Source organism: Empidonax traillii, unplaced genomic scaffold (assembly GCF_003031625.1).
Source record: "Empidonax traillii isolate 1590-97213 ecotype Southwest subspecies unplaced genomic scaffold, ASM303162v1 scaffold1529:size122720, whole genome shotgun sequence".
NCBI lineage: Eukaryota > Metazoa > Chordata > Aves > Passeriformes > Tyrannidae > Empidonax > Empidonax traillii.
In genome coordinates this window covers 7889-24657 of record NW_020956722.1, presented here as the reverse complement: position 1 = coordinate 24657, position 16769 = coordinate 7889, and the positions used below count along the sequence as shown (strand labels likewise).

Sequence of the window (16769 nt, the reverse complement as noted above, 5' to 3'; positions counted from 1 at the left end):
AGGGAAAACTTTTTCACTGAAAGGGTGAAAATAGAGTTCAGATGAGATTTATGGGCCTCCATGAAGCAGCGACAGCAGGTGAGAAGGGGGATGTTTTATCAGAAAACATGACTTTAAGATCAGCATCCAGGAGCTCCAGGCACTGTGAGGTTTGCTGTGTGTCCGTGGTGGGCAGCTCTGACACCAGGCAGTGGGTAAGAGCCCACTGTGCAGAGCAGGGGATCTGTGTGGGTAGTGGGCAACCTGAAAAGCCTGTCAGTGCTGCTGCAAAGTGCCCCTCATTGCGCTGCCATGGCCCCTGAGCCCATATCCCAGTTCCCACTCCATGGATTTTGGTTTCCATAAGAAAATAAGGCTCGTGGAACAAACCATTTGTTCACAGCTCTTCCCCCCAGTGATAAATTTTGAACTGGTAGGACAACTCCCAGGTTGGAGTGGCTGGAGGAGCAGAAGTCCCTGCAGTGCTGTTTGTAGGGGCTGTTCATTATGGCCACATAGCTGCCCCTGTAGGGGCTGAATTTCTGCTCAACCCCTGGGAGGGTCAGGGGGAGCTGAGACTGAAGGTGACCACAGTGTGGGATGTGAGGTCACAATAATCCCAACAACCCCAGTGTGGTTATGGGGGTACCAGTTCCCCCTTGTAGAGAGCCTTGAGGGCTGGTGATTTTCATTTGTTCATTAACACATCCATTAAAATAACACAGCCCAGAAATGCTGTTGGGTCCTGCTCCCACTGCTCTCTCACTGTTCCCACTGGGGTGTTGCTTCCACCTCCTACTGCTTCCCAGTGCTTACACTGCTCCCAGTCCCTTCATAACTGGAAGATGTCACTGGAAGGGCTGGGGGGTTGCACAGCAAGTATTTTCCCCCGGGGAGGGGGGAGAGCTGGAAGCAGAAATCTGTGTTTGTATTTATTTCTCTGTCTAAAAAAGAAAAAAAGTGTGGGGGGGAAGGGGGTAGGAAAGGACACCTGAGCTCATAATTTGCAAAAGTTGGATGAGAAACCTGGAAGCCGCCGGGCCCTGCATCTTTAAAAGCAGTTAAATTCCTCTTCTCTGCACTAGGAGGCACCTTGAACCTTCCTCTTGGCCCCGAGCAGAGTCCATCTGCTTCCTATTACCTTCCCATAACGCTGCCTCTGGAGCCGGCCAAGGAGCCGGGCTTTCAGGGAATTCTGTCTGCAGCCCCGATGTTGAAATTAGTAACAGTTGTCATCCGCTTCGCTCTTTCTTCTCTCCTCTTTTTGCTTTATCCCGGCTTGGATTTTAACCCCCTCCCCAGCCCCTTCCTTCCCGCGAGCTTTTGGGGTGGGAAGAGGTGACACCGATGCATCCATCATTCCCCAAGTCCCTCATCCCGCCCGGGCCCGGCCCACGGGTTCACGCGGCGAAAGCCACCTTGGCACGGGGATCCGGGAGCGTCAGCCGCTCCCGCTGTGCCTGCCAAGGACAACGAATTCCTCGGGAAGGAGCGGGATCGGAAGCGGCCCAAGCGAGGGAGGCACGGGACCGGAGAGGTCACGCCGTGCCCCGTGGGACCTGCCCGCGGGCCCCTCCGTGTCCTGATGGGCACCCCCATCCCCACCCTTCCCACCCCCACTCCGGGGGGGTCTGGGCTCCTCGGGATCGTCCGGCGGCTGCGAAGTGAGGTTATGGAAAACTTGAAATGGCGTGGAAGCAGCCGCAGAGCCTCCAGCTCCGTCCTCCTCGCTCCGGGTGCTCCTCCTGCCGGGACCACGGGGGTCTCGGAAGGGAAGCTCCGCTGGGGGAAGGGGCCGCGTTTTTTTCCCCTGCTGCGTGCGGGGAAGGAATCGCAGCCGGGCCCTTCCCCCAGCCCGGCTCGCAGGAATTTTGCAGCTGTAATTCCTGACTCGCGCTGCTCCTTTCTCTCCCCCCCCCTCCTCAAGGTCAAGGCCGCGGGGTCTTGGCGCTTGCGGCTCCCTCCCGGCTCCTGTTCCGGGGGATGCTGAGGAGCCGGGAATGAAGAGGAAGGGCAGAGGGGAGGCAAGGGCAGCGGTCCCGGCTCCCACAGCGCGGGGTCGTGGAGGGGCGGAGGAAGGACGGGAAACAACGACAGGCTTGAGGAAGAGGCTTCAACAGCTGGAAAACAAGGAAAATTAGTAGTGTGAAGCCCGGGAGAAAATACACTTCAGCTGAGCAGCTCGCTGTCCGCGGACCTTGGAGCCGTGACAGGATTTAAACGCTGGAATCTCGAGCTTTAGTAGATGCCGAAAAATGCTGACTTAGGAGAGGGGTGAAGCATGCTCGGCTGTCCTTTCGCCGTCCCCCTTTTCCAGCTCACTTCCCACAGCACGGAGCTGGGCTGTGCCTTGCTGTGACTCTGCCCTCTGTGCCACAGCCTGGGGGTCCTGGTGGGTGGCAAGTTGGGTCTGAGTCAGCAGAGTGTCCTGGCAGCCCAAAGGGCCACCCTGTCCTGGGGGGCATCAGGCCCAGCATCGCCAGCCGGGCCAGGGAGGGGATTGTCCCGCCCTGCCCTGACCTGGGGCGGCCTCACCTCAATATTGGGGCAGTTTGGGGGGACACAGTGGAAGGAAGATATTGAGCCATTGGAGAGTGTCCAAAGGAGGACACAAGGATGGGGAAGGGCCTTGATTTGAAGCCCTGTGAGGACACTGAGGGCACTTGGTGTGTTCAGCTGGAGAAGAGGAGACTGAGGGGAGACCTCACTGCAGTTCCAACCTCCTGGGCAGGGGCAGAGGAGGGGCAGGCTCTGAGCTCTGCTCTGGGGGGACCAGGGACAGGAGCCAGGGAAGGGCTGGAGCTGTGCCAGGGGGGTTGGGATGGATCTCAGGGAAAGGTTCTTCCCCCAGAGGGTGGTTGGCACTGAACAGGCTCCCCAGGGCAGTGGGCACGGCCCCAAGGCTGCCAGAGCTCCAGGAGCATTTGGATGATCCTCTGGGACACAAGGGTGTGACTCTTGGGGATGGTCCTGAGCAGGGCTAAGAGTTGGACCCAATGATCCTTGTGGGTCCCTTCCAGCCCAGCATATCCTGTGATTCTGTGACACTGCAGATGTTTCTGTCATGAGGATGTGTCCTCATGGGCCCACAGTGCTGATCTCAGCACCCTCATGTCACAGTGGAACAGGGCAGATTCCTGCCCAACCCTCTTGCCTCCCCCACTTGCTTCCCTTTATCTGTCACAGGGAAACACAGCAGCCCAAGATGAGACTGAGTTTTTCCCCCATCAGGCAGTTTATTCTCATGTTGGGCCATAGGATGCACAATTTTTGAGGCCACCATTGTGTTGTCTTCAGACTTTGAAGAAGAAAACCTGGCAAGTGGCTCCAGATGTGACTGGGGAGACCAGCCCAAGGCCTCACTGATGGTCTTTGGCCATTTTTAACTGTAAATAAGCAGTTAAATAAGTAAATAAGCCTTTAAAATCTTAGTATTTAAAATGTGCAACTCCAAATTGTGATTTAAAGATTAATGTTTCATCCTCCCAGTCACTCTTTCTAATAGGGAAAAATCACTAACTTAGATTAACGGCTTTAAGCTGAAAGAAGGGAGATTTAGATTAGATATTAGGAAGAAGTTGTTCCCTGTGAGGGTGGGCAGGCCCTGGCACAGGTTGCCCAGAGAAACTGTGGCTGCCCCATCCCTGGAAGTGTCCAAGGCCAGGTTGGACGGGGCTTGGAGCAACCTGGGCTGGTGGAAGGTGTCCCTGCCCATGTCAGGGGGTGGAATGAGATGATTTTTAAGGTTCCTTCCAACCCAAACCATTCTGGGTTTCTGTGGTAATTACTGGGGCAAGAAACCCAGATTTCCTCTTGCACCTCACCCACACATTCTGTGTCCTGTGATGGGTGTTATTCCAAGCCCCCACAGCACCAATAGCATGAATTGCTCAGTAAAGGTGGGAAAACAGAAGTAGAAAAAAACTTTCAGGGTTTTAAACTCCCCTGAGGACACGAGGTGATGGGGAGCACGACAGACCCCAGGAGGAACCAGACTGTGCTCCAGCCAGCTGGTAGCCTTGGCTGTTTAAAACATGCAAAAGCAGAGCAAGGCAGGGTCTAATAATGTTTTTCCAAGTGTTTCCTTCCTGGGATGAGGACCACACACACGCCATGGCTGTTGACACCTTTGCAACGAGCACCCTCCTCCCACCTCCAGCCTCATCTTCCCACCAGCCCAGGAGTGTTTGCCCTGCCTTTCCCAGCCGTGCTCCAGCAAGCCAAGATTCAGGATATATTTATTTATCTGTCATCTTTGCGGGGAGGTTTATGCTTTTTTTTGCTGCAGGGCTGCTCTGGAGCAGAGCATCACTGCTCAGATATTTGGGATTCTCCGGGCTCTGGTGAGGTATGTGCCGTATTCATCACGTACGTCATGGGATGGAAACAAAACCCACTGGCTTTGCACAACCCTCCAGCGCCATGTGAGTTTGTATAATTGCCTCAGACCGAGTGGGAATCATCTGCAGGCCAAAAATCTTTCACTGAAGCAATTAGCAAACCATTTCAAATAACAAATGCAATTGGAATCTCAGGATCCATTTGTGGATGGGGCTGAGGGCGAGTTCACTGAATGGCTCCTTTGTTTTCCATCACTTTTTTAGGTTTGCCCCATACACTCTGGGAGCAAGTGCTCTTCCCTCTGTGCAGTGACAGTGGGAGGTGTGTTTTAAATCCAGGGAAACCAGCAGAGAGGATTTCTAGGTTGCTGCTGATGCTGCTCTTTCCTGCTCCCCTTTGAGAGATCAGGTAACCCAGACCAGGTCACTCTTTGGTCTGCGCTTCCCTGTGGGTGTTGCCACAGGACAGAGGGTTCCCATTGATTCTGAGCTCCTTTCTTCAGGTGTAAGGTGTATTCCAGCCCTTAGTGCTGCTATTGGAACAGGACAGAGGGTTCCCATTGATTCTGAGCTCCTTTTTTCAGGTGTAAGGTGTATTCCAGCCCTCAGTGCTGCTGCTGGAGCAGTGCTGGCTGTGCAGCCTCCCTGGAGCAGGGCAGGGAGGTTTTGCAGTGGTGTAAGCTGGTGTGGTTAACTGTGGCTCCTTTCACTTCCCATCCTCTCCTCCTCTTTTCCTCTCTCTCCATCTCACTCCTCCGAGATCGGGCTTTCCTCATCCCTGAATCCCGCGTTATCCTTCTCATCCATCCTTTGCCTCTCCCACTCGCTCATCCCACCCTCTCCCCCCGCAGGGGCAATGCCTGAGGTCCGGATTAGCCCGTGCTGACCCCGCCGTGCTGGCCCCGGTCCCTGCAGGGACACTCCGGCCTCGCTGCCTCGGGAAGAGCACGGAGCGGCCGAGGATGCCTGCGGAGGGACCCAGCACTCCTGTCTCCACATAAGCAGTGCCCGAGGGAGAGACATGTTGGGACAGCGCCCTCCCAGCTGGCACAATTCTCCCCGCACCGAGACGAGCAGCGCTGACCATGGCAGTGGCTTGGAGGCTTCTCACGTGGACTGTCATCCTCGCCGCGGCCGTGGGCACCTCCCCCGGTTACACCTTCCAGTCACAAGGTAGGGGATCGGGGTGGGGAGGGGAGATGGGTCCACCCACAGCTGCGGGGACAAGCCCTGCTGCTGCTGCCACAAACCCCACTGCTGCTGCTGCCACAAACCCCACTGCTGCTGCTGGCACAAACCCCACGGCTGCCCCGGGAGGTGTTAGGGTAAGGTGCTGATGGAGACACCTGCACCTCTGCTGGTTCTCTGCTGCAGAGCTGCTCCTGCTGCAGCTCCTGTGTTTTCTGTCTCCCTGCAAGGACAGGGTGTGTTTTTTTTGCTCTTGGATAAGACTTTCTGCAGAACTCAGAGCAGTCAGTCAGGTCTGGGCAGGGCAAGGGCCACGATGGGCTTAGAAAGGAAGGAGATGTGGTGGCGTTAGGGAGGCTCCCCTCCCACGTGGGTGGAGCAGCACATCCTCGGATGAGCAGAGGTTTAGGAGGGTTGTGTGTGTGCAGCCAGCAGGTCTTGGTGTGTGCAGGGATGGAGGGCAGTGCTGGAGCACCCAAACCCTCTGCCCAGCTGAGCCTGGACGGGCCTGTGCTGCTGGAGGAGCAGTTTTAGTTTGGACACACATTTCTGTAAGTGATACCAGTAGTAACTGCTCAAACCTGCTCAGGCACCAGCACTTTGTACCCATCTTGTGTGTCTGTGTGTGCCTGATGGTGGGATTGTTGGGGTGCCCTGGGCAGGGCCAGCAGCTGGACTCGATGGGTCCCTTCCAACTCAGCCTGTTCTGTGATCCTGTGACATGGGAACCCAGCAGGGATTGTGAAAGCTCCTGAGACAATGGGGGAGTGCACACCAGGACCCCCAGGGCCCTTTCCAGGCACTGCTTTCCAGTCTGTCCCTCCATCCCAGGGGCAGAATCCGGCCTTTCCCCATGTTCTTCCCATGGTTGGTCACAGCCCCGTGGGCCCCTCTTGCTGTCAGAGCCCTGTTTTAGTCTCCTGCATCCAGAACAGTGCTGATGTGACTCAACACTTCACCACCCTGCTGAGATAGCCAGGACATAACTCCCACAACACCTCCTCAAGAGGGTGAAATGCTTGTTATCTCTTCTGAGCAGTTGGAGAACAAAGGCCAGTGTTTTCAACAAGCCCCTGATCTGCACTGAGTGACTCCCCCCAGTCAGCAGCAGCAGGACTCACGTGCCCTTTGTGCAACCACTCCAGGTTGGGGGGTTTGCTTCCTGCAGGAGAAAGATTAAGGTATCACAGTCATGAGCTCTAATTATCTTTGTGGGGAACAGCAGCTGCTGTTGAGGCCTCTGCAAGCCCAGGAGCTGTAACGAGGTTCAGATGGAACTGTGCAGGGAACAGCAGCTGAAATTATTGGAACAGCCTGTCCAGAGGAGCTGTGGCTGCCCCATCCCTGGAAGTGCCCAAGGCCAGGTTGGATGAGACTTGGAGCACCCTGGGCTGGTGGAAGGTGTCCCTGCATGGGCAGAGGTGGGACTGGATGGGCTTTAAGGTCCCTTCCAACCCAAACCATTTTCTGATTCCGTGCTTGTGTGAATTGACCACGGATCCAGCACGTGCTCATCAGTGCTGAGTGGTTTTAAATCCAAAGGGAATTCTCTGTTAGGTCTTTAGTTCAATTACATTGATAGATCAGACATTCCAATTTTGTGGAACGTTAGGTGGGGCTGCTCTTACTGTTCCTGGTACCTTTGCCCACACCCCATCCCCCCTCCTTCCCAGCTTTCTGCCTTGCTCTTTCCTGGGAGGTTTGTGATCCTTCAGGGGTGCCCAGTGTCCCACACAGCCATGGGCAGCTTTTCCTGGAGAAAGGCTTTTTATAGCCTCTCTTCCAAGGGAATTTGACAGGTCTCTGCAGACACCAAGGGCTTATCTCCAGTGCAGACCCTTCTGCTCCAGTGGGTGCAGCAGAGCTCGGGCCAAGATCTATTTGTAGAGTGTGAAGTGGCTGAGGGTCAGAGGGCACCTGATGGAAGGGCCAAATGGAGCTCCCAGCCTGGTCTGTAGTGTGGGGAGCGTGACCAAGGCAGGCATGAGGAAATGAGGGATTTGGGGAACATCTGTGATGGAGGATGGAGCAGGCAGGGTTGGGGAGTAAGAGATCTGAACCTCTTAAGGGACTAAATATTTTACATTCTTAGAGAAGGAGGCAGCTGTGACACTGCATGAGGACAGTGACATCTTTTCTGTGTTGAAACTCTCTCTTCATTATCAACACTCTGCATGACTGTCAGCAGAACTGTCATGTGTATAACATTAGATATTGGGAATCTTAGATCTAGACTGGATATATGGAAGAAATCCTTCCCTGGGAGGGTGGGGAGGCCCTGGCACAGGTTGCCCAGAGAAGCTGTGATTGTCCCATCCCTCGAAGTGTCCCAGGCCAGATTGGACGGGGCTTGGAGCACCCTGGGCTGGTGGAAGGTGTCCCTGCCCATGTCAGGGGGTGGAATGAGATGATCTTTAAGGTCCCTTCCAACCCAAACCGTTCCATGATCCTATTCTTTGGTTATTTTTTTTCCATTTTTGGCATTCCCACTCGAAGTCATCACTTCCTAAAACATCCCTGTGATCAGGACACTGCTCTTGGGCTCTTCCTGTGCCTCATTTTCCAGGGTGACATCCCTGAGAAGATGCCCAGTGACCAACACCACAACACAATCAGGTTCTCACACACAGCCTCACCCTCAGGCTCTGGACACCTTTTTTCCTCCTGGACACTCTTCCAGGTCAGGATCAGAGACTCCAGCCCAGGCTCTCAGGACCTTTGTAGCCACCACACGCACAAACCTCCTTCTGATTCACTCTTTTTCAAGCCCACATGGGCTGCAGAGAGGGGAAAAAGAAAAACAAGGCACTTCCCGTTGCAAATTTTTCCAAGCCTGAAGTCATTGCTGAAGTGCAAATAGTCACCCTTGTTTGCAGGATAGGGATGCAGGAGAAGCTGGAGCACGGGAAGTTAAAAAAGCTAATAATTATTTCTGGCTTGTCAGGGGCAAGGGAGAGGTGCCAGAAGTGCTCGTAGTTTGGAAGGAGGGGAGCTAACCCCTAAACCCAGCTGGTGGGAAGGACTGTCCCATTGCTGGTGGCCAAGGAAACCACCCTGTCAGGCTCCCACACTGGAAAACACACCAGAGAGGAAAGGGAACTTTCCAGTGCTTTCACCCTGTGGTGAGAGTGGAGTTTGGAGTCCAAGTTTCTGATGGCTGGGAAGGCTTTGAAGATGGGTGCTCTGGAGCCAGGAGAAATGCAGCCACCCTGGAGCAGCCTGTTTGCTTAGGAAGCAACTCCACACAGGATGCAGAAGGCACAGCAAGGCTCTTCCAGAGTGAGCAGAGGGCAAATCTGAGGGTTCAGGACACTCAAAACCTCCAGGCACGAGGGGTTCAGAAAAACACAGTGTGGTGGAGGAGCTGTCCTGCCCAGCACACAATATTTGACATTTTCTGCTGATGCCTGTGGTGCTGGGGGCTGTCAGAGACAGCTCAGACCCAGCCTTGCAGTCCCTGGGACATTTTCCTTTGGAAAGGAGGGATTGCTGGGTGGGGGGGGTTGTTCAGTGCCAGGTTGTTTGACAGCCAGAATTGTTGCATTACCAGGCACACAGGTCAGACAGTGCCCTCACAGAGCACGTTTCCTGAGTGCTACAGGACAGGCCCAAAGCTCAAGTGCCCCAAGAGAAGGTGCTAAGCCAGGCTGATATGATAAAAAAAAAAAATCACAAATCCAGTGATCTGGGAAGGCAGGATGGTGTCACAGACAGAGATCAGGAAAGGGAATAGGGATGTCTGACTTATTTTCTTGCTGCCCTTTCAACCCAGCTGGGGAATTCTGGTTGCCCCCTTTCTCGTTTTGGTATCAAGGCTGGCACTGCAAGGACAGTGGCTTTGTGCCCCTCAGGAGGATGCCCAGGGCCTCCTGCACCGAGGCAGCTCTGACTGGGGAGGTTGGTGTGGTGCTGTGAGTTATCAGCTGGCAGGTCCACGTGGCAGCTGCAGATGTTCTGAGGAACCCACAGTTCCTCAGCAAGGCTGATATTGTCACCCCAAGGCCCGTTCTGGTTCATTTTGAGGAGACCTTATTGCTGTTTTTTTTTACTGAAATGATCCAGTTAAAATAACCCTCCAAATCACAGAGTGTGGCTCTGCACAACCTGGAGTCCCTCTGCTCAGTGGAGGTGGAAGATTGATGAATGGATAGATGGATGGATGGAGGGATGGATGGATGAATGGATGGATGCATGGATAGATGGCCCCTTGGGCCAATCTGTTTCTTTCCATCACCTGCAGGGGAAGAAAATTGCACTCCATAGTCTTGCTATGCCAAAGCTCTGTGGGCTGCAGGGCTTTGGGAATATCCCAAGGATTCTGCAGCCTGGGCAGAGCACACACCCTGTGTTTAAGTTCCCCGTGCTGGCTGTGGCCCTGCTCGACCCCACTGAGCGTTTGACTCAGACTCTCCTCGCAGAACATCATTCCTCTGTGTTTCCTTCCCTCCCCAGAGGAGTTCCTCTCCAGCCTGGATCACTATGAGATCGCCTTCCCCATCCAAGTGGACCAAAACGGGGACTTCCTCACCTTCGACATGCGGAGGCAGCTGAAGCCGCGACCCCGGCGCAGCCTGGGCTCCCTGGCCTACGAGCCCCCCGAGCAGCAGGTCTTCTACAAAGTCTCTGCCCACAGGACCCAGTTCCTGCTCAACCTGACCCTGCACTCCAACCTGCTGGCCGAGCACTTCACCGTGGAGTACTGGAAGCGGGACGGCATGGACTGGCAGCACGACTTCCACGAGGACTGTCACTACGCCGGCCACCTGCAGGACCAGTACCTGAGCTCCAAGGTGGCCATCAGCAACTGCAACGGGCTGGTGAGTGGCCGTGGTTGGCAGCGCCAACACCTGACGGCAGCCTCTTTGATCCCTGTGTGTCCCAGCGGGCGGGTCCACGTGGTGGGAAAGGTCTGGGATCAGTGTCGAGCGGGGAACGTTGCGCCGGCGTCCAAAACCGGGGGAAGGTGCGGACAGCACATCCCTCATCACGTCTCTAGGGGTTCCTCAGCCCTGTTCCACTTGCAGCCCTCTCCCTGCCAAAAGGCAGTGGGCATTTTTCCCACTGATTTTAATTGGAGTGGGATGATCCAGGCTCTAGACCGTTGTTCTGGCTCTCGCAGGGCTCTCTCCCCTCCCCTTCCAACAGCAACAGCAAAAAAATGTTTTGCGTGCGCTGAAAGAGAGGGAGAAGTGCAGGAGGGCAGGAATTTCACAGCACCACTGGAATGTCAAAAGTGCACTGAGGTCCTTACAAGTGCAGATGCATTCCTGGGGTTCCCAGGCTTGATTTCAGGAGCTAAAAATGCGAGTTATGTAGGGAAAAACTGAAATAATCGGGTTTTCGGTATGAAAAAGAGAACAAACAAAGATGGCATTCCGCAAAACCAGCAAGGCTGCTGGAAGGAGGGTGGGAATGATTGATTTTGCAAGTCTTAAGAGCTTAGAATAGACATCATGGCCCTAAATATCAGTAAGAAAAGCTTAATGGTAACATAAGTGGTGAGGATGGCTGAGCTCTGGACTAGATTGCTTGGAGAGTGTGAGATCTTTGGAGATCTTTAAGAACAGGCCAGACAAGTGCCTCTCAAAAATCCTCCAGGTATGATTCACTAGTTCTTCCAGCACTGGCAATAGACTGAGAACTTCCATCCCTATTTTTCTGTGATTTTTCTGATGTGTCTGGCTCCCAAAGCACATTTCATGACCTGTCAGGTGGAGGGATGGAGCAAACATACCCTGCTAGTGAATCCCAAGGCTGATGGTTCTCTTGGAGGGGCAGCATGTAGAAAAAGACTCTGTAGGCCAGACTCATATTTAGGCTCCAGCCCCACCTCTGAGCACTATTCTGGCAGTGTGGAAGAGCATCCAAATGGGAATGAATTCACGTTTGATTTATTGCTAAATTACACTGCCAGAACAGTGCTGTGGGTTATTAACAGCGACGAGAATCTGACTCATTATATCATGGAGCCCTAATGTTTCCACCTCACAGCCAAAACTCAGAGCTGCATAAACTCCTGGTCCCCTTTGTTTGTTTAGACATGGGAACTCTGCTCAAGGCCCAGACAATTCCCTGGTGTTCTCAAAGGCACCGAGGGCTGAGCTGGATGCTGCTGGCTCCGGAGGGATCTTGGCATCACCCTTCCCGCTTCAGAGGGCAAGCAGTGGCCCAGCAGCACTTTGAACGGGGATAATTCAGTCCACAGGCTGTGTTTAGCCCTGGAGAGATACCAAGGGCTGTCTGGAGGAAAATGCAGCCAGGCACAAAGAAGGACTGAGGGTCATCCAACAGCCTCTCCTTTTCCTGAGCTCTGTCCTGCCCCCGAGGGTTGTGGACATCAGGGAGGAGGGGGGAGGAGGCCTGCTGGGTCAGGGAGGATGAAAGGGTCAGGAATTTGGGCAAGAGGAGCCTGGAATGTTTGTAGCTGGCAGAGAGGGGGCTGTGCTTACAACAGAGGAGACCTTTGGCAGAGCTCTGGTTGATCAGTGACAGCTGATCCACGCGTGCCATCCCTCATCCGCAGCGTGCTCAGCTCCAGGCAGGAATCATCTGCTTTGGAGGGGACAGGCAGGGACAGCAGAGGGTCCCCCCCAGGGGCTGAGGAGTCCAGGTTCGTGTTCCTGCTGTTGAGGGGGGACTGCACAAGGTGACCCATGTTTGCAGACCTGACTCACTGCAGCTGCCCAGAGGGCTGTGGTGTTGGAAGGGCACAAGCAGGGACCGAGTGCTGGTTGTGGGGTGAGCTGTGAAGAGGAAGGAAAGGGATAATTGTGTCCAACACAAAGCTGGGAAAATGGAGTCCCTAGCCATCCTCCTGCCCTCCAACTCCTGCATCCCTCAGGAATTTCTGTGTCTTTCTTTACAGGGTGCACCACTGTAAACTCCTTTGTTTTCAAACACCCCTGACACAACTCTCACCTCGCAGCACATCAGCTTTGGGTGCCAATGGCTGAGCATGTCTCCCCAATATAAAATGTTATTGTTCATCAGAGTATCTTTACTATACACATATATATTTATATTTTCTCAACAACCCTTATGATTTTGACATCAAACAAAGCCGTAAGGAATTTTGTCCCTACACAGACAAGACTTGTTTTAGGTTACTTTTGACCGCAGAATCCCAGAATGATTTGGGTTGGAAGGGACCTTAAAGCCCATCCAGTCCCACCCCCTGCCATGGGCAGGGACACCTTCCACCAGCCCAGGGTGCTCCAAAGCCCTGTCCAACCTTGCCTTGGACACTTCCAGGGATCCAGGGGCAGCCACAGCTTCCCTGTGTTCTGAAATTGTGTTTTCACCTGAAGAGCCCCCCCTGGACCCAGCATGGACACAAATGTTGGAGCAGGGCAGAGCTGGTCCTGCTGAGGCAAACAGCTCCTGTGTCCATACGAGGGGCTGGAAGAGCCGAATCCCAGCGTGAGGTTTGTGCTTTCCTGAACCGCGGTCATAACTAAGAGCACAAACCATGCCTTGCTCTGCAGATGACCTGGCTGAATCACGGACAGGATATATAGTGGAGCTCCCCCACAAACCACAGGGATCTCCCCGAGGACTTCTCCCCACCCCCCTTTCCCCTGGCCTGTGTCACATCCAGCACCTGGACCTCAGTGCTCGGTCCTTGGGGTCACACTTGGGTGACACCCAAGCTTCATGGTGGTTCAAGGCTCCAGCTTTGAGTCAGAACACCCCTTTTCCAGCAGGCCACGGGTTTGGGGGTTTGGAATTGCTCTTCCCCCTCAGTGCCCTGCCCCAGGCTGGTGGTGACCTCTTCCTCCTCCTCCTCCTCCTCCCTGGCCCTCGGAGCCGGCAGCCAGCTGGCTCTGCTGGCCGGCACTCGGCTTTCCGCCTCAGCCCTGGCCAGGGTAACCTCACAGTACCTCGCTTGTGTTTGAGAAGGTGGAGCCCAGCCAAGAGCAACAGAGCCTGGGGCAGGAGGAAATCCCCCCGGCACTCGGGGTTTGGGGGCTGCGCTGAGCGCACACTGCCCCGATTGAGCTCTGCGGGACGGAGGGAGAGGGGCAGAGTCTACCCTGGAGAGGCTCCCCCCAGGAACACCCTCCAGGGGGCTGTTACACAGGTGGGACCTGCTGTTCAAGGGCCTCAGGGGGTTTTATAGACACCAACTCCCCCTCTCCCTGTCACAGAATCCTGGAATGTGCCGAGTGGGAAGGGACCCACAAGGATTATCCAGTCCCAACTCCTGGTCCTGCACGGGACACCCCAGCAATCCCACCCTGTGCCTCTCAGGGTCATCCAAATGCTCCTGGAGCTCTGGCAGCCTTGGGGCCGTGCCCACTGCCCTGGGGAGCCTGGGCAGTGCCCACCACCCTCTGGGGGAAGAACCTCTTTCCAACCTAACCCTGCCTTGACACAACTCCAGGCCATTCCCTGGGTCCTGTCCCTGGTCCCCCCAGAGCAGAGCTCAGTCCTGCCCCTCCTCTGCACCTCCCCAGGAAGCTGGAACTGCAGTGAGATCTCCCCTCGGTCTCCTCTTCTCCAGCTGAACACACCAAGTGCCCTCAGTGTCCTCACACGGCTTCAAATCAAGGCCCTTCCCCATCTCAGACCTTTCAGGCAAAGGGAAATCTTGCTGTGAGGATGGGACTGGCTGCAGAGGAGAGATCTTGCAAGCACCTGGGGGGTTTGGCTGCTCACCCCACTGGGATCTGCTCCTGCCTGGTCATCACTGTCTCACGAGTGGCTCCACTCACAGGGAGCAAAGTCTGGGCTCACAGCTGAGATTCAGGCTGCTTAATCAGCTCCCTGCTTAATCAGACTTCAGATTTTAAAGATTTGATGTGTTTCTCAAAAGCCTCTGAGTGCCCACACTTCTCTGCAGCTCTGTGCCCCTGTTCCCAGCTGGTGGGAATGGTCCTGAGCTGCTTTGGAAGGGTCTCAGGTGAAGGTGAAAGCACAGGAGGCAGATCTCACTGCTGCAGTCTCAGTGTATGGTATTTGGGATCCCACAGGCAGCTCTCAGTGAGACTGAGTGGGTGGAATAGGAAACAACTCATTCATAATTTTGCAAGGAAAGGCTGTGATTTCCAGAGGACTTTAGTGAACACAGATGTCCCAAGGCATCCAGGACCATCTGGTTGGGTTTTCTCTGCTCTTTATGCTCATGTAGTTCACAGTTTGTGCGTGAATGAAGGATTCCTTCCCGTCCTCCAACGTGTTTGTCAGTCCCCAGAAATTATGGAGTTGATTAACAGGAAGCTCGTTGTGAGAAGCCACCAAACCAACCCCCAGTTCTCTCTCCCACCTCTTTCACTGCCTTCCCTCTCTCTCTCTCTCTTTCCTCCTGCAGCACGGGGTGATCGTGGCAGATGAGGAAGAATATTTCATTGAACCCCTGAGCCCTGGAGCCAACGTCAGCACGGGGGGAGAGGGCAAGGGCAGCCCCCACGTCGTGTACAAGAGATCATCTCTCCAGTACCCCCACATGGACGCAGCCTGTGGAGTGCTAGGTACCTGTTCCCCACCAGCACCCCCTCGATCCATCCCAAAAAAGGGCTGGGCAAGTCCTGCCAGACCAGGTTTTGAAGGTGCTCTAGGTGTCAAAGAACCAAATTTATCAGCATTCAGGAAAGATTGTTGTGTTTACCTTGACCCACGTTGAGCACTTCTGGTGGCCTGGTCTTTGGAAAGGCCTTGCACTTCTTTTTCTTAAGAAAAATCCTCCCAGATTTGGCCAATTTACCATGTGTTGAGAAATGCCAGCTTACACATGCTCAGCAGAGACTTGTCTTTGGGTTTTAGCTACTGCAGGTTGTGTCCATGCTGAGGTAACTGGGAAGTAAAGTCTGTGCAGTGGGAGCCACGGGGCAAACACAGTCCAGAACAACCACAGTGCAACTGGCCCCAGCAAAGCCACACAGGCTGGACCTGCCCTCACCTGCCCAGCACACCTGAGCACCCCCAGGAGCTCCTGGGATGAGCCAGGGGAGCTGGGGCTGGCAGGTTGTGGGGCTGCTTGTGGTCTGCCCATCTTCCCAGTCTGGTGGGTGTTTGAGGATCCAGCATCAGAGCACAGGAGGGGGATCCAGTGGCTCTCCTGGCGGAGCAGGATGGTGGCTGTTGGTCTCCCAGTCAGTTCTTCTGCCCTGTGGTGGTCTCCAGGCTGAGGGATTGGAGCTTATGACCCTACTAGAACTCACCTAGGGTTGGGTCAGCAGCACTTGGAGCCTGAAGCAAAGCCCTGCAGATCTGCTGCTTCTGCTGCTTTGGAGGCTGCAGCCATTTCTGTGGAGGAAAAGCCAAGTCCTAAATTGAGGTCCTGGCAGGAAAAGGAAAGAGGAAATAATCTGCAATGGCTTTTATTTTCGGGTTGTGTCTATGCAGCCCCTAAATCCACCCTGGGACAGAGGTGAGGGCAGGGCTGGGCACATGGAGCTGTGTGGGGATGTGGTGGGATGGGCACTCACCCCCTGGAAGCAGGAGGGAGCAGGAGGGGGCAGGAGGACAAAAGAGGGGGCAGGAGGAGGCAGAAGAAAGCAGGAGGGGAGCAGGAGGAGGAAGGACCAAGCAGGAGGAGGCAGAAGGGGGCAGGAGAAAGTAGGAGGGGGCAGGAGGAGGCAGGAGGGGACAGGAGGAGGCAGGAGGGGACAGGAGGAGGCAGGAGGGCACGTGGGATGCCAGCAGGGCTGGCAGGAGCAGGAGGACAGCCCTGGGCTGCTGTGGGGCATTTTCTGGGTCCACAGAGAGAGCCCCACAATGGCCTTTCCTTTCCCCTCACGCTGCACACCCCAGACCTCTGCGAGCTTCTGAGTCGCTGCTGGAGGGGCAACAGCAACATCTCTTTCCCTCCTCAGATGAGAAGCCCTGGAAGGGGAGGCACTGGTGGCTGAGGACACTGAAACCCTCCCCTCTGAAGCCATCGGGCAACCACAGCCAGCGGGGGCAGCTGCCCCTCAAGAGGTCCGTGAGCACCGAGCGCTACGTGGAGACCCTGGTGGTGGCTGACAAGATGATGGTGGGGTACCACGGCAGGAGGGACATAGAGCAGTACATCCTGGCCATCATGAATATTGTAAGTGTTATAACCACACCAGGAACCTGGTGGGGGTGTGGGGAGGGACTCAGACACACACCCAGGAATGGTTCCTGCTCATTATCACCCCCGGTGTCTGGGCTTGGCTTGTTGGGTGTTTTTTTCCCTGCAAGAAATGTGGGACGGGAAATCAGAGTCAGATCCGTTCCAGGAGGGCAGGGGCTTCTCCCCATGCTAAGAGCAGCACTTTTGGGTCAGAAATCCTGACA

At 54.9% G+C, this 16769-nt stretch overlaps 1 protein-coding gene across 1 annotated transcript in view; it reads left to right on the top strand.

Annotated features, from left to right (window-relative positions):
* Positions 1-16769, top strand: part of LOC114070355 (A disintegrin and metalloproteinase with thrombospondin motifs 10-like) — a 20170-nt gene that overhangs the window by 1231 nt on the left and 2170 nt on the right. Inside the window, exons 2-5 of the mRNA XM_027907714.1 lie at positions 5171-5492; positions 9960-10324; positions 14818-14977; positions 16322-16539. Of these exons, the coding sequence (XP_027763515.1) occupies positions 5405-5492; positions 9960-10324; positions 14818-14977; positions 16322-16539 (831 nt within the window). The 5' untranslated portion in view covers positions 5171-5404. The remainder of the gene's footprint in view (positions 1-5170; positions 5493-9959; positions 10325-14817; positions 14978-16321; positions 16540-16769) is intronic.